Raw genomic sequence first — 25,126 nt, 5'->3', positions numbered from 1 at the left:
ATTACAGTCCACAGCTGCTACTAATCTTTAATGGCAGATCCATGAGACCCCCCCATCACTAATCTGTAAGTGAAAATAAACACAAATACCATAAAATACTTTATTTGGAATAAAATACAAAAAACACCCTCTTTCACCACTTTATTAACCTCCAAAATACATCTGTAGGTTTGACAGAATCCACATGCACCTCCTGGCAGAAAAATACATTTTTTTGCATTTTAGGGCCAAGAGATGCAAATTTCGTGATTACATTTTTCCAGTAAATTTATGTACCCAATCTACACCTCCTGGCAAAAAAACCGCATTTTTTTTACCCGGTGCCTGGGTATGTTTGAAAGCGTGCGGATCCAGACTTTTACAGTCCAGGTCCGCCCATCACTAATAAGGACCTATTCAGGTTTTGGAGAAAAGATATGATCTACTGTTCAAATGCATCTGAAGTGTTCGTGAATACATTTTGTACCTGAGGAAACATTTTATGATGCCTTTTCAGAAGTTATTCAATTAAAATAGGGGATACACTGCTAAAGGTTCACCTTTCTCAACAAATTTCAAAGGAATTCTTATAATGGGAACACAGCAGCATTTGACACTTTAGAATTACTGAAATCAAGAGAGGTCTCTTTTATTGTATTAGTAGCCTGGATTCATTTGTTTCTCGCAATGGCACTTAGCAAAAACGTTGTACACTATGCATTGCTTTACAATAAGTACTGGGATTCGGGATAAACCACAATGTGGGAAGGATTTTTTTTATACGGATTATCTTATTTAAATGAATGTCAAAATATTTTCTAATACTGTTTAAAAGTTATTTTTAGCGAGTAAATTGTTAAAATCTTGATGATTTCAAAGAAAAGTTATTATTTAGCAATTTATATGAAATTATGGGTAGACACTTTCAATGTGAAACATACTGCAACTTGCACATTCAGTATATTGCTGGTTCCATGCTATTTCTAAGAGGTTGTTGCTGTAACCTAATAACATCAATACAAAGTTCCCATGCTTGGTACCACAATGGAGGCATTCATATAGTAAAATAAACTTCTAGGCTCAGACGTCTGTTTTCATAATCCAGTGCCAATGCATAGTGGATATCACATTTAGATATTTAAACCATTGCTAATTCTAACCTGCAAACTAAAAGAGATTTCATGGTGTGAATTCCAAGTTGATACAGCACTCAGTGTACCAGCCTCCTTCAGCCTTAGATATGGCTTGTAATTGGTCAGGTTACATCCCACTTGCACTGCACTCCATCTAACCTGCTGTCATTCCCAAAAACCAGGAGCCAAGGTAAGTTTCCCTCTCGCTATTTCCTAACGTGAATTGTTTTTGACGAAATTCTACTGGGTTTTTATATTCATTAATTTTTTAATGTCGCCCAAAAAGTAGAGTAACTAATAAAATCCCCAAACAACCTTTTTACTAAATTGATACATGGACATATATATTTTAGTGACATCATAGTAAAATTAATACAACGTAAAATTTTGGCTCCACTTTAATTGATTTTTTAATGAATATTTTGATTTGGTTTGTTTTTTGGAAAATTTTAAAAGTACAATTTGCATGTTAGTATATTCTCTATCTATCTATCCTTCTATCTATCTATCTATCTATCTATCCATCCCTCTATCTATTATCTATCTATCTATCTATCTATCCATCCGCCTATCCATTATCTATCTATCTATGATTCTATCCATTATCTATCTGTCTATCCCTCTATCTATCTATCTATCTATCCATCTATCTATCCATCTATCTATCCATCCGCCTATCCATTATCTATCTATCTATGATTCTATCCATTATCTATCTGTCTATCCCTCTATCTATCTATCTATCTATCCATCTATCTATCCATCTGTCTATCCATTATCTATCTATCTATCATCTATTTAGCTATCATCTATATATCTATCTATCTATCTATCTATCCATTATCTATCTATCTATCCATCTATCTATCCATCTGTCTATCCATTATCTATCTATCTATCATCTATTTAGCTATCATCTATCTATCTATCTTTCTATCTATCTATCCGTCTATCTATCTATCCCTCTATCTATCCATCTATCCATCTATCCATCTATCTATCTATCTATCTATCTACCTATCATCTATCTATCTATCTAGAAAATTGGAACAGCACTTTAGAAAATGAGAGATGGGTACAAGGCCTCTCAAAATACCATATATGTATAGGTAGATAATATTTTAGATAAAAATAACAGGCAGCACTATCTATTACCTATCTATCATCTATTTATTTATCATCTATCTATTATCTATAATTTATCATCTATATCTATCTATCTATGTATCCATCTATCTATCTATGTATCTATCTATTTTTCTTTCTATCTATCTATCTATATCTACATATATATACATATATATATATATATATATATTATCTATCTATCTATCCCTGTATCTGTCCCTGTATCTATCCTTCTATCTATGTATCTATCTATGTATCTATCTATCTATCTATCTATCTATTTATCTATGTATCTATCTATCCCTCTATCCCTGAATCTATCCCTGTATCTATCCATCTATCTATCTATCTATCTATTTATCTATCTATCTATCCATCCATCCATCCATCTGTCCATCTATAATACTCCATATACTGATTTTTTTTGCAAGCTGTGGATATTTCATCCTGCAGTTAGTTGCCTTGCAATGGAAACTGGTAATTCAAGCAGAGTTCTCATGATGGGTGCAGTGCATAAAGTATCTTGGAGAATCTGACATAAATGAAGGCTTTGTACTGCTCTATTCCCAGTGGAATTTCATATCCTCCTGCCTAATGCTGCTTCATAAAAGCTTTCTTTCTTTTAACTTACTGAAGTTTAGTTTATGTGTCAGTTCTTTCTGGCACATGAATTGGTAATGTTACTGGACTAGAAGTACTAAGAACTGCAGATGAATAGGACAAGTGTATGGGTGTATGCAACACTTAGCATCTTAAAGAGAACTATCATTCTAGAGGACACCACGTGTTATATGCCTATTTACCCAAGCAGGAGGAGTACATATGTGGCAAATATGTCCTCTGTTTAACTAGCGCTATAGTGTTATAAGTTCATCACCACAAAGCTGAGTAAGAATTAAACTAAAACTCCAAGTATAATAAAAAAGAATATTTTCCTTACAATAATGATTTTCTTAATTTAAAACAAAAATGATTGCAATATGTCAGTAATGTCCAATGGATTCTCCACTATGCATACGGTATATATAGCAAAAATTGTCCACTAGATAGGGAGAAAAATGAAGTCTGTTAAAGATGTTTTATATAACCTCGTAAAAGTAAGAAATATGGTAAAGCCACAACATGTGGACCATGAATCACTTCTTTGTGTGTATAAAACGTTTTCACTTTTTAGATACTTATACAAAAGATTACTAATTATTATATACATATCTTGACATCAATGTATTATGATAACGTTGTCCATAGAGATAACTAGATACATTGAAGAAAATAAAGTTCACAATGAAGTAGATCCAGCACTGTGTCACACTCAACCTTCAGTAGCAAAAATATTAGGTTAATTGGTATTATGTATCCTTAACTGTATCCATAAATGTCAGCTACCCAGCTTGAAGATGTTGACTTGTAGACTTTATGGCATCCATCCAAGATCTATGTGTACACCCATTTATATGCAGGGAGGAAAATCATTGAATTAATGCTACTGTGAGTCTGTGGGAGTCTTGCAATATTTTTGTACTCATTACTCTCAAATGAATAGAGCTCCTCATTTTCTGCTATTTGCTCTTAAAATGATATAATTAGGGTTGATTTTACCATTTTGCAGCAGTGATCATAATTACAATTTGATAAATTTTTTCCATATTTTTGTTTCCCTTTAAAAGCTTTGAAGAATGAAGTCATTTGCAAATATTTTCTTGGGACTTTTTATACTTAAAGCGGCAGTAGCTGCTCCCCCAACGGATTCCATTAACTATGATACCGATACATATGAAGTTGATCTGTACAGCAATTACGACTATGATGAAAACAGTAATATTGATCAAGGAGAGGTATTTTCTTTCATTAATTATTTTTATTTTAATCTTCCAGTTGCTCGAACTGACTACAAGCAATATTGAGAAATGCTGTAAAAAGTTCCTGCTGATATGACATGTCTAAATATATGTAAAGTGTGTGCCCACATTTAAGTACCATTTAGTGTTTAAATATTAATTTCTTAAAATATCTTGGTTGGAGCTTCATGTTTTTATGAGTGTCTTTCTGAGGCTATATGAACTAATGTCCAATACCTTAGAAGGCTTCTCTTCTTAACACAGTGGCCACGTTGAAGCGCACTGGCTGCCAGAGGTTTCGGGAGTAAACAACAGACATAAAAGTGTTTAATTGATTTACCCTATTACAGTCTCTCTTGCTATGCCTTTTACCCTTATGACACTGTCCCCTGCTATTCTGCAAAGGTGCTGAAAGAGATTAGGGCATGTGCAGATACAGGTTTAGATAGCAATTGGTGGCAGGAGTAGGGCTTCAAAGTAACCAGGGCCAGAAGTAGGTGTTTTGATGCCCTTGGCAAGTGAGGTCACTAGCACCCTGCACCCTTCCTCCAAAAAGAGGAATAGGTCAGAGAGTAAGGTTACAAGACCCCCTAATACATCCCCCACTCAGATGGGTTAGGTAACAAGCTTTATCAATCGAATTGTTACTTTTTTTACCAAGAAATACCAGCAAAACCAAAAAAAGTGGTGAACTCTAGGGGTATGGCTTAAAAGTGGAATTTCACAATTAGATATAGGAATCACTTACTGTTCTTTGCATTCATCATTGACATTCTATAATTGAAATGTCAAACCCAAGGATAGTCAGAAAAATTAATATAGCTTAACTATAATTGGGATTGTTTGGTTTCAATTAAGGTGTCGAGCAGTAATGGATATCCTTATGGAAAGTAAACAGACCCCATTATAGTTAAAGGGATTCATATAATGATGTCTGCATCTGTCATGGTATAATTACAGCTTGCAATAAAACTGGTGCTTCTGGTGTTTATGTAGTGATGATGCATCTGGTGATGTATTCATGTAGTGATGATGGATCTGGTGATGTACTCATGAAGTGATAATGTTTCTGGTGATGTACTCCTGTAGTGAAAATGGTTCTGGTGATGTACTCATGGAGTGATAATGTTTCTGGTGATGTACTCCTGTAGTGAAAATGGTTCTGGTGATGTACTCATGGAGTGATAATGGTTCTGGTGATGTACTCCTGTAGTGAAAATGGTTCTGGTGATGTACTCATGTAAGGATAATGGTTCCAGTGATTTATTCATGCAGTGATAATTGATCTGGTGATTTATTCATGTAATAATGATGGATCTGGTGATTTATTCATGTAGTAATGATGGATCTGGTGATTTATTCATGTAATGATGATGGATCTGGTAATTCATTTATGTAGTAATGAGGGATGTGGTGATGTATTTATGTAGTGATGATGGATTTGGTGATGTATTCATATAGTGATGATGGTTCTGGCGATGGAAACATCACCAGAACCATCTTAAGTACACAAATATTGCACAAAAACCATCATTACTAGTTGACTACAAAAACAAAGTTTTGTACAATATTTAATTGCAATGAACCTACAATTCCCACTATAAACTTACCAATGGTAAGGGGACAATAGTTATTACCAATCATCATCAGACTTCGAACCATACAAGTACCACATTAGTGATTAGATGCAGTCCAAATCAAAAATATACATTTACATGTGAGTACTTTACAGATGATGTGTCCTCTGATTAGACTCATTTTATCCATTTCATCTGCATCTGGACCAGAAGCCATTATAGCTTTTTTATAGCTATAGCTCCTCTCTGCAGATGTCCCTTTTCTATGGCATTCTGCAGCATCTTAAAGTTGGGAATACAATTGAATACTGGGAGGAATGACATCCAGAGTGCATGCAGAGAAAGTGTTGCATTGTGTTAGTGAGTCATTGACACTACTCACCTGAATGCCTGTGCCCTGGCCGTCACTGTGCCTAACGACGGCAGCCACAGTTAAAGTGCTGGTAGTATTTTTTTTTAAAAAAAACTGGGTCACACCAGGGAGGCAAAAGGTAGCACCCTACACTAGTGCCTATCCTTGCCTACCAGTTATTCTGATTGCAGATGTTGTGGTGGGGAACTAAATTAGCTAAGACTATTCCCATCATTAAATGTAACTTCAGATATTCCTTCAGAAATTTGGATGATTTTTTTATATGCCGGCCACTAATACAGGGAGCTTAAAGTCAGGGCTGGTGTCAGATAAAGTGGGGCCCTGGGCAAAAGTTTTGCTAATATTGTCACCTACAGTATCATGTTATCAGCAGCACATCTGCATATACAGTATATACATATATATATATATATGGTGTATACGGTATATATATATATATATATATATATATATATATATATATATATATATATATACACACACCGTATATATACACACACCACCAAGAGGCCATACAGTCTAGGCTCAACTCTGCACACAAGACACACATCCATTCACATATTGGGCTGTCTGTGCCATACAGGATGAGAGACGTTCTTTGTAACCACTCGTACTCTGACCAAGAGATGCTGATTCTGAACACAGGACTCTTATATTAATTAAAGTGTTGGTCCGAAAGCAAAATGAAATAAAAATTTAAATCCCTATGTATTTGATGCTATAATCTAAGCTACTTTCTAATATACGTGCATTAAAGATTCCCTACCATTCTCTAACTATACTATCTAACTACTATTCTATTTTTTTACATTTTATTTTGCCATCAGAGGGCAGAGACTGGTGCATTGCCAATAGCTTCTGCCCCCACCCTGAAACAAAGCATCATCATGATACTTGTTTCAGGCACTGCTCTGTCCCTCTGTGATCCTCCGTGCATTTCCCCCCTGTGATCCTCAGTGTGTTGTCCCTCCCTGTGTTGTCCCTCCATGAGCAGTACATTGTGAGATCTGCAACATGCATAGTGCTCGCCCTGTTATTTGCTAAAATCTGTAATGATCAGCGTTCCCTATACCTGCTCTTGAGGAGACCAGTGACGTCACCAGCGGAAGCGGCACTAGTCCCCAGAATGCTGGGTATAGATAGCACTGGTCATCATTACAGATCTTAGCAAATAACAAAGCCAGCGCTGTGCTCGTGCAGTTCACACTGTGTACAATGCAGGCAGGGACATCACAGGGACAGAAGGCACAGAGCAGGAAGGAGCAGACCAGCCTCTAAAACAAGCGTCCTGATGACGCTTTGTTTCAGGGAGGGGGCAAGGTTTTGTCGCTGCCACAGTCTCTGCCCCCTGATGACGCTTCATTTGAGTATTCCAGCATGCACTGTGATTCTCAAACAAATCATCATCAGACAAGAAAAAGAAAAAAATATAGAACAGTGGCTGGTGTAGTTAGAGAATGGTAGGGAATGTTTAATACAAGTATATTACAGAGCAGCTTAGATTATAGCATCAAATAGATAGGGATTTAAATTAAATTTATTTTTACTTTTGGACTCCTCCTAAGAATTATTTTGAAATGTTTACGGTAATAAAATAGGTATTACCACACTGGAAAGTCAGTAATAAGAACATTTTCATAGGATCATTTACTTAAATGTAATTTTTTAACAAAGAGCTCCTATATATCGTATTTCCTCGAAAATAAGACAGGGGTATATATTCTTTTCTGCTATGAAAAATGTGCTTGGGCTTATTTTCCGGGAGTTTCTTTCCCTTCTGAGCTCAGTGGACAGCATGCATGTGTATGCAGCTCTTATACTCAGTTGAGGAGAGTCACTGATGATTGCAATGCGATCCTCAGATTGGCAGTACTAGTAATACAGCAGGTACCTGAGAAGGACTCAGAGCGGTGGGTGTGTTTATGGGAGAGGAGGCTGAATATTCATTCACTTAATTAGCCATGCGCTTACTCAGCGCAGTAATTGGTGGCACTTCTGATCTGAGAGTGACAACATGGGGTCTATGCAGATGTCACACTCAGCTCAGGATAGCCACTGAGGATTGATGTAATCCTAATACAGGGTTCAGAGTGGTGGGTGGGATTCTGGATATGAAAGAGGGTGACTATTGATTCACTTAATTAGCCGGGGCTTAGAGCAACAGAAGCGGAGAAAAAATGTTATGTATCCTGAAATAGGGATTTACAAGCCCTATTTCAGGATACTGTTAGTTTGAGTAAGCAGCTGGGTTTTTTTTTTTAAGGAGGGCATATATTTCATACCTACTCCAAAAATGCCAAAAAAATCCAGTTAGGGCTTATTTTCAGGAAAACACAGTACTTAATAATAAAGTTAACTTTTCACACAAAAAAAGTTAAATTAAAATTAATCACTATCATGGTGTTCCAAAGTTCCTATGACAACACTTCTTGTCTTGTGTTTTCTAATATCTATTGTAAAATCATGGGTTATAACTTAAAATATAAAACCTTATTGATATCAAACCATCAATATCTATAATTAAAAAAATATTTTTTTTATTCTGTAGTTTTTCATTAAGGTCATATTTTGGAAAAAGTCATCTAGGGATGAGTTGCAGAATGATGTTGGGAACTGAGAAGTAATTAAATGGGAATCCATCTTTTAGGATGTCTCATAATTCCTAAAATATCTCAGTTGTTGTTATTAATAGGCTCCATTATTGTCCAGACAGGTTATGTAAGGTGAGTTAGAAAGCGTTTCCTCACTCTCCTAAAGATTCAATGGAGCATGGAGATTTGATTCATATTTAGTGGCAGTGTGTAACACTCAGCGAGTTATTAGCAAAATCAAACAGTTTTCTGTGACTATAGACTTAAGTCCAGCTGTTTGTACATTTTGTAGCAAAGGGTTAAAACACTCAAAATATATTTTTACTAATATAATAGTGCATCTCAATAAATGAGAATATCCTCAAAAAGTTAATTTATTTCAGTAATTCAATACAAAAAGGGAAGCACATATATTATATAGATTCATTACAGAGTGATCTATTTCATGTGTTTATTTCAGTTAATGTTGATGATTATGGCTTACAGCCAATGAAAACCCACAAGTCATTATCTCAGAAAATTAGAATATTATAAAAGACCAACTGAAAAATTATTTTAAATTCAGAAATGTTGGCGCCTACTGAAATGTCTGTACAGTAAATGCACTCAATACTTGGTCGGGGCTCCTTTTGTATGAATTACTACATCAATGCGGTGTGACGTGAATGTGATAAGCCTGTAGCACTGCTGAGGTGTTATGGAAGCCCAGGTTGCTTTGATAGCAGCCTTCAGCTCGTCTACATTGTTGGGTCTGGTGTCTCTCATCTTCCTCTTGACAATACCCCATAGATTCTCTATGGAGTTTAGGTCAGGCGAGTTTCCTGGCCAATCAAGCACAGTGATACTGTGGTTCTTAAACCAGGTATTGGTATTTCTGGCAGTGTGGACAGGTGCCAAGTCCTGCTGGAAAATGAAATTTCCATCTCCAAAAAGCTTTGTCTGCAGAGGGAAGCATGAAGTGCTCTAAAATTTCCTGGTATACGGCTGCACTGACTTTGTTCTGAATAAAACACAGTGGACCTACACCAGCAGATGAAATGGCTCCTCAAACCATCACTGACTGTGGATATTTCACACTAGATCTCAAGCAGCTTGGGTTGTGTGCCTCTCCACTCTTCTTCTAGACTCTGGGACCATGATTTCCAAATGAAATGCAAACTTTACTTTCATCTGAAAACAACAAGATGGACCACTGAGCAACAGTCTTGTTCTTTTTCTCCTTAGCCCAGGTATGATGCTTCTGGCATTGTCTATTGGTCATGAGTGGCTTGACACAAGGAATGCAACAGTTGTAGCCCATGTCATGGATACGTCTGTGTGCAGTGGCTCTTGAATCACTGACTCCAGCAGCAGTCCACTCCTTATGAATCTCCAATCCCCAAATGTTTGATTGGACTTTTCTTAACAATCCTATCAAGGCTGTGATTATCCCGGTTGCTTGTTTACCTTTTTCTACCACACTTTTTCCTTCCATTCAACTTTCCATTAATATGCTTAGATACAGCAGCTTCTTTAACAATGACTTTTTGTGGCTTACCCTCCTTGTAGAGTGTGTCAGTGACTGCCTTCTGGACATTTGTCAAGTCAGCAGTTTGCCCCATGATTGTGTAGCCTACTGAACCTGATTAGGGACCAATTAAAACTCTTAGGAAGCCTTTGCAGGTATTTTGTGGTAATTATCCTAATTTTCTGAGATAATCATTATTGGGTTTTCATTGGCTGTAAGCCATAATCATCAACATTAAGAGAAAAAAACACTTGAAATAGATCACTATGTATAATGACTCTATATAATATATGTGTTTCCCTTTTTGTATTGAATTACTGAAATAAATTAACTTTTTGAGGATATTCGAATTTATTGATATGCACTTGTAAGTAGAGATTTTATGATTACAAATATTGTTTTGTATGTTTTTACAAAAGAATAATCGCCTCGAGAGACAAAAGGTGTCAGTATTATTTACAGTATCTTGTAATTAATATTAATTAAAATGTATTTAAATAATCTGCACATTTTGGTAAAATTGATAAAAAGATTTAGGCTCTGTGCCCATCTTGATCTTTTAGTGAGTTTTTGATGTTACTTATTTTTGCCACATTATAAATGCAGCATCATACAGTTCCAGCAAAGGGGATGGAATTTATAGAAATCTCATGTTTCTTTTTAATTCAGCATAAACTGATCTGCAGTGCATGTTCAACATCATGTTAACTTATCTTGTGGGTATGCTGGTTTAAGTGCAGATATTCCCCATAGACTTGCTTTAGATGCAGAAAATCCGCTGCCAAAAGGTTGTAGAAAATCAGCAACATTAAAAAATGATCAAATAATTGTGGTAATGTAGCCTGAAGGAATGATTTATTGAGCGGTTTACACCAGTTTCCTGGTATGAAACTAATTGATGTATACCATTTATACCAGTTGTGTCAAGTTTCCAACAACTTTTTGAAAAGTGGGTGGAATTCAACTGGAGAGGATTTGGCTAGGCACGACCCACAAATTCTTCATAATGTACACCACAAACATGGCATAAATTATTTCAGAAATTCTTAATTCTTGTGGTGGCACACGGCAGCTAAAAGATGCTAAATATTCATTAAGAGATGTACACCTCTTAATGAATATAGCTAACTGTTCACCATCACATATTTCATTAAAATCAGCATAAAAATGCCAGTCTTGATGAATTGAGACATTTACGAGAGGCTGCTGATAAGTCTTCGGCTTTGTGATTTTTTTTTTCTTCTATGGTAACGAATATTACATCACATAAAAACCTTATGTGTCTAATACATGTTTTCAAAATTTTGTGTTTGTTGCTTATGGCAACAGTGTTCTACGCATATGGGGAAAACAAAATGGCGGAGTCTAATGCGATATTCACAGCAACTGAGATCAGAGGAGTGATAAAATTCTTGTTTCTGCAAGGAAAGTCTGTGAAGGATATGCATGGTGATATGTCACAGACATTGGGGGATCAATGCCCTTCATATTACACAGTTAAGAACTGGGTTGCCAAATTTAAAATGGGCCACTTCAGCACCAATGATGAAGAACATCCTGGACGACCGAGAGTGGTGGTTGTTCCGGAGATCATCGATGCTGTGCACAACCTCATACTGGAGAGTCGACGAATTTCAGCTAAAGCAATAGCAGACATCATGGGGATTTCCCGTGAACATGTTTGTGTCATTATCCATGAACATTTGCACATGAGGAAGCTATCTGCAAAGTGGGTCCCCAAATGTTTGACAACAGATCAGAGAAGCATGAAAGCGTGAAAACTTCCCGATCCATTTGTCAGTGTTTCCAGACTGATAACTTCCTGGGTCGACTGGTCACTATGGATAAGACCTGGATTTATTTGTAAGACCCTGAAAACAAGGAGCAGTCAAAAGAGTGGAGCACAGTGGTTCTCCTCATCAAAAGAAGTTCAGGGTGCAAAAATCAGCCACTACGATGATGGTGTCTGTGTTCTGGGATATGGAGGGCGTGCTGCTAGTGGACTTCATTCAAAAGGGTTCCACCATCAATGCAAGGTATTAAATTGAACTTTTGGACCAATCGAAGACTGCTCTGAAGGCCAAAAGGCGTGGCAAGCTGTCCAAAGAATCTTGCTCCTGCAAGTCAACGCCTCCACTCACACTGCACAAGCAACCACAGCAAAACTGGCAGAGCTGGGCTTCTAGCTGGTTGACCACCCACCTTAATAACCAGATCTAACTCCCTCCGACTATCATCTGTTTCCAAACCTGAAGAAACACCTGAAGTGTACCAAATTTCACACCATTTCTGATTCCATAGCTGCTACGGATGCCTGGTTTGAGGCAGAACCGTAATCCTTCATTTTTCTAGCCTTACAGAACTTGGAATACCGATGTAAGATCTGTGTTGACATCAGTGGAGATTACGTGGAATAAATATAATGTTTCATCATCATTTTTCGTTTCTTTCTGGGTAAAGTCAAAGACTTATCAGCAGCCACTCGTATATGCCATATTAACTCTGGTTTGTTGTTTATTTGGTTTGCATTTTTTCCCCTTCTCTTTTGAGGTGGAGTGAACTTTGGTTGTTTGGTGAGTGTGGTGTTATCACAGGATAGGTAACAAATGCAAGATAAATCCGACTGGGATTATCAAGGCAAAATGGAGTTAGAATAGAGAAAGGTCAAACTGTCAGTGATATGAAGTTTATTCATAGTTTCATAGTTTTTATAGTTAAAGGTAGACTAAAGTTCATCAAGTTCAACCTATAGCCAAAAATGGTGATCTATAGGAAAGCAATAACCCCATGGAGCAGACAATAAAAACTCCATTTTAGAGGAAAAAATCCTTTTCAACTCTACATACAGCAATCAAATTAGTTCCCTGGATCAACGTCCTATCACAGAATCTATTGACTGTAAAAGGTAATATTATATTTTTAAGAAAGGCATCCAGACCCGCCCTTGAATTTTAGTAGTGAATCATCCATTACCACATCATGTGGTAGAGAGTTCCATAGTCTCACTGATCTTACAGTAAAGAATCTGCGTCTGTGATTATGATTACTATTAGTACTACTACTAATAATAATTGAAAAAAAAACAAACAAGCCAGCTCAGTTCAAAAATAGCATGTATTATAAGATGTGCACTGCACTAAAATTCCAAACTGTACTAATTTAAAATTTGAGATTTTTGGCAAAAATTTTGCAATTTCTTGAGCTACCCTGCCACGTCATGGCAAATCTCTTTGGGGGCAGCTCTACTCTAAAATATTTTATATTTAAAATGTGCTATATGGCCTCACATATGAAAAAGTAGAACTGCTTAAAGCAGCACTTACTTGGTGCTTTTCAATCCCGTAGCCCATGACTGAATCATGGCTGTGGGCGGGACAGGCCCAAGCAAATGCTGCATGAATTAAATAGCTTACGGACAGGGCTTGATGGCTGAATGTGAACAGCCACCAATTGCCAAAATCAAGACAAGTGGAAAAACAAACCAAATTGGAGGTGCACGGTAAGGTGGGAGTCAGCCACTGACCAATTCAATGAAGAAAAAACAAAAAAGCCAGCTCAGCTCAAAAATGGTATGTATTATAAGATGTGCACTGCACTAAAATTCCAAACTGTATTATTTTAAAATTTGAGATTTTTGGCAAAAAAATGCCACTTCTTGAGCTACCCCGCCACATCACGGCAAATCTCTTTGGGTCAGTCCTACTCTAAAATATTTTATATTTAAAATGTGCCATATGGCTCCACATATGAAAAAGTAGAACTGATTAAAGCAGTACTTGACTGAATCATGGCTGTGGGTGGGTCAGGCCCAAGCAAATGCGGCATGAATTGAATAGCTTGCGAACAGGGCTTGATGACTGAATGTGTAGCAGTTCTACTTTTTCATATGTGAGGCCGTATGGAACATTTTAAATATAAAATATTTTAGAGTAGAACTGCCCCAAAGAGATTTGCCGTGACATGGCCGGGTAGCTCAAGAAATTGCAATTTTTTGCCAAAAAGCTAAAATTTTAAAATAGTACAGTTTGGAAATGTAGTGCAGTTCACATCTTATAATACATGCCATTTTTGAGCTGAGCTGGCTTTTTTGTTTTTACTAATAATAATTTTTGCTTATATAGTGCCATCATTTTCTGCAGCACTTTACAATTCAGAGGGGTCATGTACAGACAATATGAGACATTGCAAAGTATCACAATGGTGAGTGAGGGCCCTTTACATATCTTGGTAACTTTCTATCCTCTTGATGTAGTGGATGCTTACTGGTCCCCATTGCAGGCCTAGGTGTAAAAAGATCATTAGAAAAATCTTTGTACTGTGCTCTCCCGTAAGCCTTCATTTTTTTAAGAATGAATAACTGCAAGTTTAATAACCTATCTTGGTATTGCAGTCCTCTCATTCCTTTATTAATCTTGGTTGCTCTTCTCTTGTTCAGCTATGTCTTTCTTAAACACCAGAGATCAACATTGTACACCGTTTTCTAATTGTGACCACACTAGTGACTTGTATAGAGGCAAAACTATGATCTTGTCCTGAGAATGTATGCCACTTTTAATGCATCCCATTATTATATTAGGCTTGGCACCAGCTGCCTGACACTGGTCAGTAAAGTTGAATTTGCCATCCACCCATACACGCACGTCTTTTCAGTGACAATTTTACTGAGTGTTTTACAATTTAGTACATAGGTATACATTGTATTTCCCCTTCCCAAGTGCATAACAATAAATTTATCTACATTAAACTTCAATTGCCATTTCTCTGGCCATGCCTTCAGCTTACATAACTCTTTCTCTAATCATAAGTTATCCTCCTCTATGTTGATTACATTGCAGAGTTTAATATCATCTGCAAATATCAAAAGTCTATTTTGTATACCCCCTACAAGGTCTTTAATGAATATGTTAAAAAGAAGAGGGCCCATTACTGACCCCTAATGTATCTCACTGTAACTTGTGACCCAGTTCAAGTGTGTTCCATTCATAACTGCCCTTCATTTTCTAAGACTGAGGCAGTTGTTAACCCAGTTACACATATTTTCTCCTAGTCCCATTTTTTTGTGTGGTACCATAAAAAGTTCATATAGACAACATCCATTGTGCTACCCTGGTCCAGTCTGGAACTTACCTTCTTATACAAGCTGATCAGCTTAGTTTGACAGGATTGATCCCCCATAAACTCATGTTGATATTGAGTCATGGGGTTATTCTTCTTGAGATACACCAGGATAGTATCTATTATGAAACCCTCATGGATTTTCCCCCAATAGAGGTTAAACCTAAAGACATATAAATTCCAGGCTCAGACTTTTCCCCTTTTTGAATATGACCAGCTATGTGCTAGTCCTGTGGTTTAGAGCTTGCCATTATGAAATCTGTGAATATTAAAAATTATGATGTCTATGATCGTACTTAATTCCTGCAGTAGTCGTGGGTGTATGCCATTCAGGCCTGGGGATTTATCTACTTTAGTGATTTTTTAGGTGGTGCCGTACTTGTTGCTGGGTTAAGCAGGTGACATTTAATGAACAATTTATGGTATCTCTAATCATGCCTCTGTCATGGGATTTTCTTGTATAAATACTATAGAGAAAAACATTTTTTTACAGATTGGCCTTTTGCTTATCTTGTTCCACCATTTCAGCCAGACTGTTTTTTTTAGGTGACCAGCAGTCATTTTTGCGTTTTTTACTGTGTATGTAGTAGAAGAATATTTTTGGATTTGCTTTGTGTACTGTTATGTCTCAAGACATCGTCCCAATATATGGCACTAAGATCATCTCTTAGCCATTGGAAATTTCCCTTCCTGAAGTTCAATGTTATTCTAGCCCCTTTACTCTACATCTTATTAAAGAATACATGAAAACTTATTATTATGTGATCACTATTACTTAAGGGACCCCCAACCCATATATTTGATATGCGGTCTGGCCTATTGGTTAAACGTAGGTCTAGTAGTGCCCCTTTTCTTGTTGAGTCCTGAACCAGTTGGGAAAGGTTATTTGCTTTTATTATTGTCAAAAACATTTCTTCTTTGCTCCTTTAAGGGAATTTGTTAGCAGGTTTCTGCTACCTCATCGGAGAGCAACATGATGTGGGCAAAACCGTATCACTTAGTTTACTGGGTGTAGTGGATCTGACACAATAAGTTTTTAGATTTAGCAATGCAGAAGAGCTGAGAAAGCTGCCTCCACTCACAGCAGGCTCTGTATGTAAAATGTCTATAGACAGTGAGCTGCTAATCACAGCAGGGCACTTGCTGGACTAGCTGACCTGTAGCTGACCTAGTTCGACAATGATACTCTAACTTGAAGCTGAAACAAACAGTGCAGTAAAAGAACAGCATGCATTGTGAAAAGAGATGCATCACTGAAATCTATGTGTTAACCCCTACAGCATGTTGTCCTCAGATTACAAATCAAAAACCTGCTGACAGATTACCTTCAATTGTTACAGTCAGTCCCCATTTTCAAGTTAGGATGGGAGTTAGATTCTTAGCAGCAAGAGAAAGAATAGAAGTTATAAGTACTTTTAACTGCATTTAAATGTTTATTAGAGCCAAGTTTTATTTTTACTGCACTTTTTAGCACCTTTTTTTATTTTACACAATAATGATTTCACCCCTTCACCCCCCTTCAATTTTTCATTTTTCATTTTCATTTTTTCCTCTCCTTCTTCAGAGAGCCATAACTTTTTTATTTTTCTGTCAATATTGCTATATGAGGGCTAATTTTCTGCAGGAAGAGTTGTACTTTTGAAAAAAATCACTAGTTTTACCATATAGTGTACTAGGAAATAAAAAAAATTCTAAGTGTGATGAAATTGCAAAAAAGTGCAATTGTGCGATTTTTTTTGGGGGGGGGTCTTTTATTCACGTGTCAGATGATGCCTAACGTTGGTATGAGTTCTTAGAGACCAAACATGTATACTTTTACCTAAGGGGTTAAAAAAGATTAGACAATTAAACGTTTGTCCAAAAAAGAGTAGTTTTGTTGCCATTTTCAAAGACCCGTAGCATTCTCATTTTTCAGGATCTGGTGCTCAGTGATGACTTATTTTTTGCATCGTAAGCTGACGTTTCTGCAAATGATACATTTTGATCGCCTCTTATAACATTTAACAAAAACCTGTAATTTTGGCTTTTGGAATTTTTTTCTTGCCACACCATGTACCGATCAGATTAATTGATTATATTTTTTGATAGAATGGGCATTTCTGAACATGTCGATACCAAATAAGTGTATATTTTTTGTTGTTTTAACTGTTTTATTTTCCATAGGGCGAATGGGAAATGATTTGAACTTTAAGATTTTTTTTTATTTTTTCATATTTTAAAAACTTTTTTTTTTACATTTTTTTTTTTTACTAGTCCCCCTAAGGGACTTTATCACTGCACAGTCTGATTGCTTGTTCATTTCTTCTAATCAGAGCAGCATTGCCCTGATCAGCACAAATGCTGTTTTCCTTTAAATGCACCGACACTTTGTCAGCTCTCAAAGGAAGTAAGTCATGGCAGCATCAGGGGTCATCAGCTGACTCCACTCTACCATGGCAACATACTGATCGTGTCACGGGGCCACTGGCAGCGGGGAACAGCGCGAACCCTGCCGCGAGCATTTAATTCATGTTGTCTGTATTTCACAGCGTACTCTAGCATCTCAGCAGAGATGTGTGGTAATTAACCCCTTAAGGACGAAGCCAGTTTTGTACTTAATGACCAGGCCATTTTTTGCAATTCTGACCAGTGTCACTTTATGAGGTCATAACTCTGGAACGCTTCAACGGATCCCGGTGATTCTGACATTGTTTTTTCGTGACATATTGTACTTCATGATAGTTATAAATTTAGAACGATATTTTTTGCTTTTATTTGTGAAAAAATCGGAAATTTGATGAAAATTTTGCAATTTTCAAACTTTTAATTTTTATGCCCTTAACCCAGAGAGTTATGTCACACAAAACAGTTAATAAATAACATTTCCCACATGTCTACTTTACATTAGCGCAATTTCTGAAACAAAATGTTTTGGGGTTAGGAAGTTAGAAGGGGTCAAAGTTCATCAGCAATTTCCCATTTTTTCAACAAAATTCACAAAACCATTTTTTTAGGGACCACATCACATTTGAAATGACTTTGAGAGGCCTAAGTGACAGAAAATACCTAAAAGTGACACCATTCTCAAAACAGCACGCCTCAAAGTACTCAAAACCACATCCAAGAAGTTTATTAACCCTTCAGGTGCTTCACAGGAACTAAAGCAAAGTGGAATGAAAAAAAGCAAAAAATAAAATTTTACCTAAAATGTTGCTCTACCCCAAATTTATTCACTTTTAGAAGAAATAACACAACAAAATGAACCCCAAAACTTGTTACCCACTTTCTTATGAACGCGCCAATACCCCACATGTGGTCAGAAACCTTTGTTTGGACAAATGGGAGGGCTCGGAACAGAAGGAGCAATATTTGAATTTTGGAAAGCAAATTTGGCTGAAATAGATTGCGGGCACCATGTTGCATTTACATGTCCGCCAAGGTACCTAAACAGCAGAAACCCATTACAAGTGACACCATTTTGGAAACTAGACCCCTTAAGGCTTCTATCTAGGGGTATAGTGAGCATTTTGGATCCACAGGTACTTCACAGATTTTGATAACGTTACGTTGTCACATTGAAAATTTTCATTTTTTTCTCAAAAATGTTGCTTTAGCATCAATTTTTTCACTTTTTCAAGAGGTAATTCCAAAAATGTGACCCCAATGTTTGTTACCCACTTTTTTATGAGCGCGGTGATACCTCACTTGTGGTCTGAAACCTTTGTTTGGAGAAATGGGAGGGCTTGGAACAGAAGGAGCAATATTTGAATTTTGGAAAGGAAATTTGGCTGAAAAAGATTGCGGGCACCATGTCGCATTTGGAGGACCCCTAAGGTACGTAAACAGCAAAAAAACACCACAAGTGACCCCATATTGGAAACTAGGCCCCTCAAGGAATTTATCTTGATGTTTGGTGAGTACCCTGAACCCCCAGGTGCTTTACAGAAGTTTATAACGTTGAGCCATGAAAATAAAAAAATAAAATTTTACCACAAAATTGTTACTTCAACCAGGTAGCTTTTTTTTTCACAAGGGTAACAGGAAAAAAATCACCATGAAATTTATTGCGCAATTTCTCCTGAGTTTGTTGATATCTTGTATGTGGTGGAAATCAACTGTTTGGGCACACTACAGGGCTCAGAAGAGAAGGAGTGCAATTTGACTGCAAAATTGGCTGGAATCAATAGCGGACGCCATGTTGCATTAGGAGAACCCCTGAGGTGCCTAAGCAGTGGAGGTCCCCCACAAGTGACCCCATTCTGGAAATAAGACCCCTCAAGGCTTTAATCTAGGTGTATATTGAGCATTTTGAATCCACGAATACTTCACAGAATTTGATAAGCTTAGGTTGCCATATTGAAATTTTCATTTTTTTCACAAAAATGTTGATTTAGCGACACATTTTTCACTTTTTCAAGAGGCAACAACAAAACGTGTACCCCACAGGTTGTTATCTAATTTCTTGTGAGCGCAGGGATACCACACATGTGGCCAAAAACCTTTGTTTGGATAAATGGGAGGGCTTGGAATGGAAGGAGCACCATTTGAATTTTGGAAAAGTTGAAGTAAATTGCGCGCACCATGTCACATTAGCAGGGCCCCTTGGGCACCTATACATCAGAAACCCCCCACAAGTGACCTCATTTTGGAAACTGGACCCCTCAAGGATTTTATTCAGGAGTATAGTAAACATTTTGAATCCACAGGTACTTCACAAAACTGTTGCTGTAGCAAAAAATTTCTCACTGTTAAGGGGGCTTTACACGCTGCGACATCGCTAATGCGGAGTCGTTAGGGTCACGGAATTGGTGACGCACATCCGGCCGCATTAGCAATGTTGCTGCGTGTGACACCGATGAGCGATTTTGCATCGCTATGTGTGACGCCGCAGGATCGAGGAACCTCTCCTTACCTGCCTCCCGGCCGCTATGAGGAAGGAAGGAGGTGGGCGGGATGTTCCGGCCACTCATCTCCGCCCCTCCGCTTCTATTGGGCGGCCGCTCAGTGACGTCACTGTGACGCCACACGGACCGCCCCCTTAGAAAGGAGGCGGTTTGCCGGTCACAGCGACGTCGCCGGGCAGGTAAGTATGTGTGACGCATCTGCGCGATGTTGTGCGGCACGGGCAGCGATTGCCCGTGTCGCACAACAGATGGGGGCGGGTACCCACGCTAGCGATATCGGGACCGATATCGCAGCGTGTAAAGTAGCCTTTAGGCTATGTGGCCATGATCCAGCGACACGGCGTCTAGTACCCAGTGTCAGCCTCCTGCAGAAATGTGAGTGTTGTCCACGGGAGAACGCAGCTGCCCATGCCCACGATTTAGGTTCAGGCTGCTGTGGACTTTAGTTCTATTCTACCTGCAAAGAACACTCATCTCCGCAGCATAAATTGACATCCTGAGGCTCGGGAAGCTGCGCCACAGGTCGATTTATGCTGCGGAGAAAAGAAACACAGTGGGCACGGGATTTCTAAAAATCCTGCCACTGTGCTTCTACTGCACAACGCAGCGTTATGGACGCAGGGAAAACACTCTGCGCCCAAAACGTTGCAAACCCTGATTGTGGGCACACAGCGTAAAATGCTACAATGGATGAATGGATAGATGTCAAACATATATAACGTCCCACCCCCCTGCATATTCTAAGCTGGCGCCCTTTAGTGCCTTTCATGTGACACTAAAGGATGCCTAGCCTTGTATTTAGCCCAAAAAAAAAAAAGAATTAAAATAAATGACGTGGGGTCCCCCCTATTTTTGATAGCCAGCTAGGGTAAAGCAGACAGCTGTAGCCTGCAAACCACAGCTGACAGCTTCACCTTGGCTGGTGATCAATTTGGAGGGCTCCCCAAGCTGTTTTTTTTTTTTAATTATTTATAAATAAATAATTAAAAAAAAAAACAAACGTGGGGTCCCCACAAATTAGATCACCAGCCAAGGTGAAGCTGACAGCTGAGGTCTGGTATTCTCAGGATAGGAAGAGCCACGGTTATTGGACTCTTCCCAGCCTAAAAATAGCAGGCCGCAGCCGCCCCAGAAGTGGCGCATCCATTAGATGCGCCAATTCTGGCGCTTCGCCCCAGCTCATCCCGCGCCCTGGTGCGTTGGCTAACGGGGTAATGAATGGGGTTGATACCAGGTGTGTAATGTCACCTGGCATCAAGCCCAGCAATTAGTTATGTCACGGCGTCTATCAGATACCCGACATAACTAATTGACAGTAATAAAAAAAAAATTGACAACAAAAAAAAATTTATTTGAAAAAACACTCCCCAAAAACATTCCCTGATTGACCAATTTATTGAAAAGAAAAAAAAAATCCACAATAATCCATTTGGATGTCCCACGTCGACTCTGGACCTTCTAGAATATGGGGGACACGTTCAGGGAACGTATCCCCCATTTTCTAGGAGGGCAGACCCTCCATTTGAGGAGAGTGGGTGCAAAGAATCTGCACCCACCCTCCCTGGGTCACAGCTGCAGAGTGCGAGCAGCCAGCGTCCTGAACACAGGAAGCTGACAGCTGCGCTCTGCTCATGTGACCGGAGTCTGCTGTGAAGGAGCCGGAGGAGGGGGCCGCGGGGGATCAGAGCTGCGACAGGTATGTATGACACCGGGGGACACCGGGGAACACCAGGGGGGGGGTAGGGGGGGACCCGGCAGGGCCTAGGGAGCAGGTTTCTGTCGTATGTGTTATGGCACATACGACAGAAACCATAGGAAAGGGGGAAATGCGGCCGGCGCGCTGCTGTGATCGCCGGTGCGCGCGGCCATCTTGGATTTTCGGGAGGGGGTTGGGGGTCGGGAGGGGCACTTTGGGGACACCGGGGGACCGGAGGGAACCGGGAAAAAGATTTATCTCCCATCTGGCATGTTTGATCATGCCAGATGGGAGATAAATCATTTTTTACCGGCGCGGTCATTTACTATAACTTGATGATCGGTATACGGTGTATACCGGTCATCAGGTGAGCGGGGACCGGAAAAACCGGCCCGAATCATGATCTCCAGGGTCTCAGCTACCCCCGGCAGCTGAGACCCCGGAAATTTTCTGACTCTGGGGGGCGCTAGACCCTTTTTTCCGACCGCCGTTAAAAAGCGGCGGATCGGAAAAAGTACCCTTATTTACCGCCGTTAAAAGGCGTATCGGCGGTCGTAAAGGGGTTAAAGTAGGCTTACCGCCGAAGCCCACGGTAAATGGGGGAGACAACAAAGGATGTAACAGCACATCCTTGGTCGTAAGTGGTTTAAACAGGAGGGTATCTATCACCCACTTGGGCTGCCCATGTAATTTAACTTCACAACCCAGCAATTTTCTGTTTTGGTTTTGTTTTTCCTCCCCTTCTTCCAACAGCCATAACTTTTTTATTTTTATGTCAATATAGCCATATCAGGGCTTGTTTTTTGCGATACAAGTTGCACTTTTGAATGACACCATTGATGTTGCCCCATATTGTACTGGAAAAAAGGGAAAAAATTCCAAGTGCGAAGAAATTGCAAAAAAGGTGCAATTCCTAGATTGTTTTATAGGATTTTTTTATATATGGTAACACTGACCTGGCAATGCTATTCATGCTATTCCCCAGGTCAGTATACGTTTGTTAATACTAACCACGTATAGTTTTACTTTTAATTAAGGGGTGAAAAAAAATTCTGAAATTTATCAAAAAAAAGAATTGTGCTTTTGTTGCTATTTTACAAGACCTGTAGCATTGTCATTTTTCAGGATCTGGGGCTCAGTGATGCCTTTCTTTTTGCGTCTTGAGCTGACATTTTTAATTACACCATTTTTGGGTAGATGTGATGTTTTGATCACCTGTTATTGTATTTTATTGCAATGTTGCTGCAACCAAAAATCGTAAGTCTGGCATTTTGATTTTATTTCTCGCTGTGCCCTTTACCAATCAGTTCAATTTATTTTATATTTTTTTAGATCGGGCATTTCTGAACGTGGCAAAACCAATTTTTTTTATTATTGTTTTATTTTCCATAGGGAAAAAGGGGGGTAATTTGAACTTGTGTTTCTTTTATTTTTTTCATGTTTTTTGAAACAGTCCCTTAGGGGACTTGAAGCTCACACTGTCTGATCGCTTCTACTGTTCAGAGCGGTGCTTTAGCATCACTCTGTACTGCAAAAAAGCTGATCTCCTGTGATCACTGGCGCTCAACCAGCGTTCAAAGGAACTTCATCATGACAGTGACAGGGATCATCAGCCGACCTAACAAATAGAGATGCCAGTCCCAGATTAGAGCCTTTTCTAAGCATGAGCTCAGTGAACACCACATTTATTGTTTTCTTGAAGACTTCTGCCAAGATAAAATCCTTACCCAGCAACTGATGGTCTTTGTCTTTGGAATTGTAGCAGGCATTGTAATCTTCACACTCTTATTAAAAAGTAGAACAATTCTTAATGTTGATGAATATCAGCAGAAGATCATCCCCATCATCTTCCACTGACTGAGCCATGAAGAAATTACTCCTGCAGCACAGGGAGCATTTTACCTAGTATCTTAAGCCCGTCACCATCCGGCAATTATCCATTTTTCATTTTTGTCTTTTCCTCTTCTTCTACCAAAAGCTATAGAGTTTTTATTTTTCCATCAAAATAGCCGTATGAAGGCTTGTTTTTTGCAAGATGAGTTGTAGTTTTGAATTAATGTTACCATATAATATACTAGAAAAATTGAGAAAATTGCAAAAAAAGTGCAATTCCACAATTGTTATGGGGGTTTTCTATTTACTATACATACTGCATGGCAAAAATTACCTGGCTGTGTGATTTTACAGGTCAGTATGAGTACGTACCTATCAAAGTGATATATATATATATATATATATATATATATATATATATATATATATATATATATATATATATATATATATATATATATATATATATATATATATATATATATATATATATATATATATATATAATTTAATTAGTTAAAAATTGTCAAAACATTTTTTCACACTTGGCTCTATGTTTTCAGACATATGAAGGCTTTATTTTTGGGATCTGGTACTGTGTCATAGATTTTTTGCACACTAGGCTGACTTTTTTGCTCATACCATTTTTAGGTAGATGCGATGTAATGTTGCGGAGGCCAAAAAAAACGTAATTCTTGCGATTACATTTTTTTCTGTTATGCTGTTTACCAATCAGTTGACTTTATTTTATATTTTGATAGATCGGACACTTCTGAATGCAGCAATACCAAATATGTGTTGTTTTTTATTGTTTTGTTTTAAATGGCACAAAAGGGGGGTGATTTGAACTTGTGTTTGTTTTATTTTTTTTTAAACTTTTTTTCTCATTTTTTATTATATTTTGTAGTCTTTTTAAGGGACTTGCAGTTGCAATCATCCAATCACTTTTTCTATACAGAGAAGGTCATCATCACCACTGCTCTGTATGCAGAAATGATGACTTCCTATGATCGTCGGCTTGCAGCCAGCGTTCACTGGAAGATCATCATGAGAGAAACAGTGGTTGTCAGCTGATCAGTGGCTGTCATGACAACCCATCACTGCTCTGTGATCATATCACCGGGCCATCGATGGGAGTGGGGAATGACACGCTCCCTATCGCCGCATGTTAAATCCCACTTTTAATCTCTGATTTAACTGGTTAGCAGTTGTGGGAGGATCTCCGATCCACCCGCTGCTGTTAGAGGCACATGTTGGCTAATCAGATAAGGTGACAGGTACAGAGAAAGATGTGAGCTCGTCGTGCAAGCCCGCATCATGGGTTGAGACACGACCTTGAACATACCAGTGTGTCCAAAGTTGTGAAGCGTTTAATGAGACAACTGTTGACTCACAAATCTTTCTCCATGTGATTCATGGTTTTAAGGTATTAAAATTGCTCAGAAGGGTCCCCCCTAATGCACCCCAAAAAGG

General features: G+C 38.3%; 1 protein-coding gene across 1 annotated transcript in view; it reads left to right on the top strand.

Annotated features, from left to right (window-relative positions):
* The first annotated feature begins 1,239 nt into the window (after positions 1 to 1,239).
* EPYC (epiphycan) overlaps positions 1,240 to 25,126 on the top strand; it is a 112,557-nt gene continuing 88,670 nt past the window's right edge. The window contains exons 1-2 of the mRNA XM_075342434.1: positions 1,240 to 1,302; positions 3,908 to 4,075. Of these exons, the coding sequence (XP_075198549.1) occupies positions 3,917 to 4,075 (159 nt within the window). The 5' untranslated portion in view covers positions 1,240 to 1,302; positions 3,908 to 3,916. The remainder of the gene's footprint in view (positions 1,303 to 3,907; positions 4,076 to 25,126) is intronic.

Source organism: Anomaloglossus baeobatrachus, chromosome 4, assembly GCF_048569485.1.
Source record: "Anomaloglossus baeobatrachus isolate aAnoBae1 chromosome 4, aAnoBae1.hap1, whole genome shotgun sequence".
In the NCBI taxonomy this organism is placed as follows: Eukaryota; Metazoa; Chordata; class Amphibia; order Anura; family Aromobatidae; genus Anomaloglossus; species Anomaloglossus baeobatrachus.
This window is presented reverse-complemented; position numbering and strand designations above follow the sequence as displayed.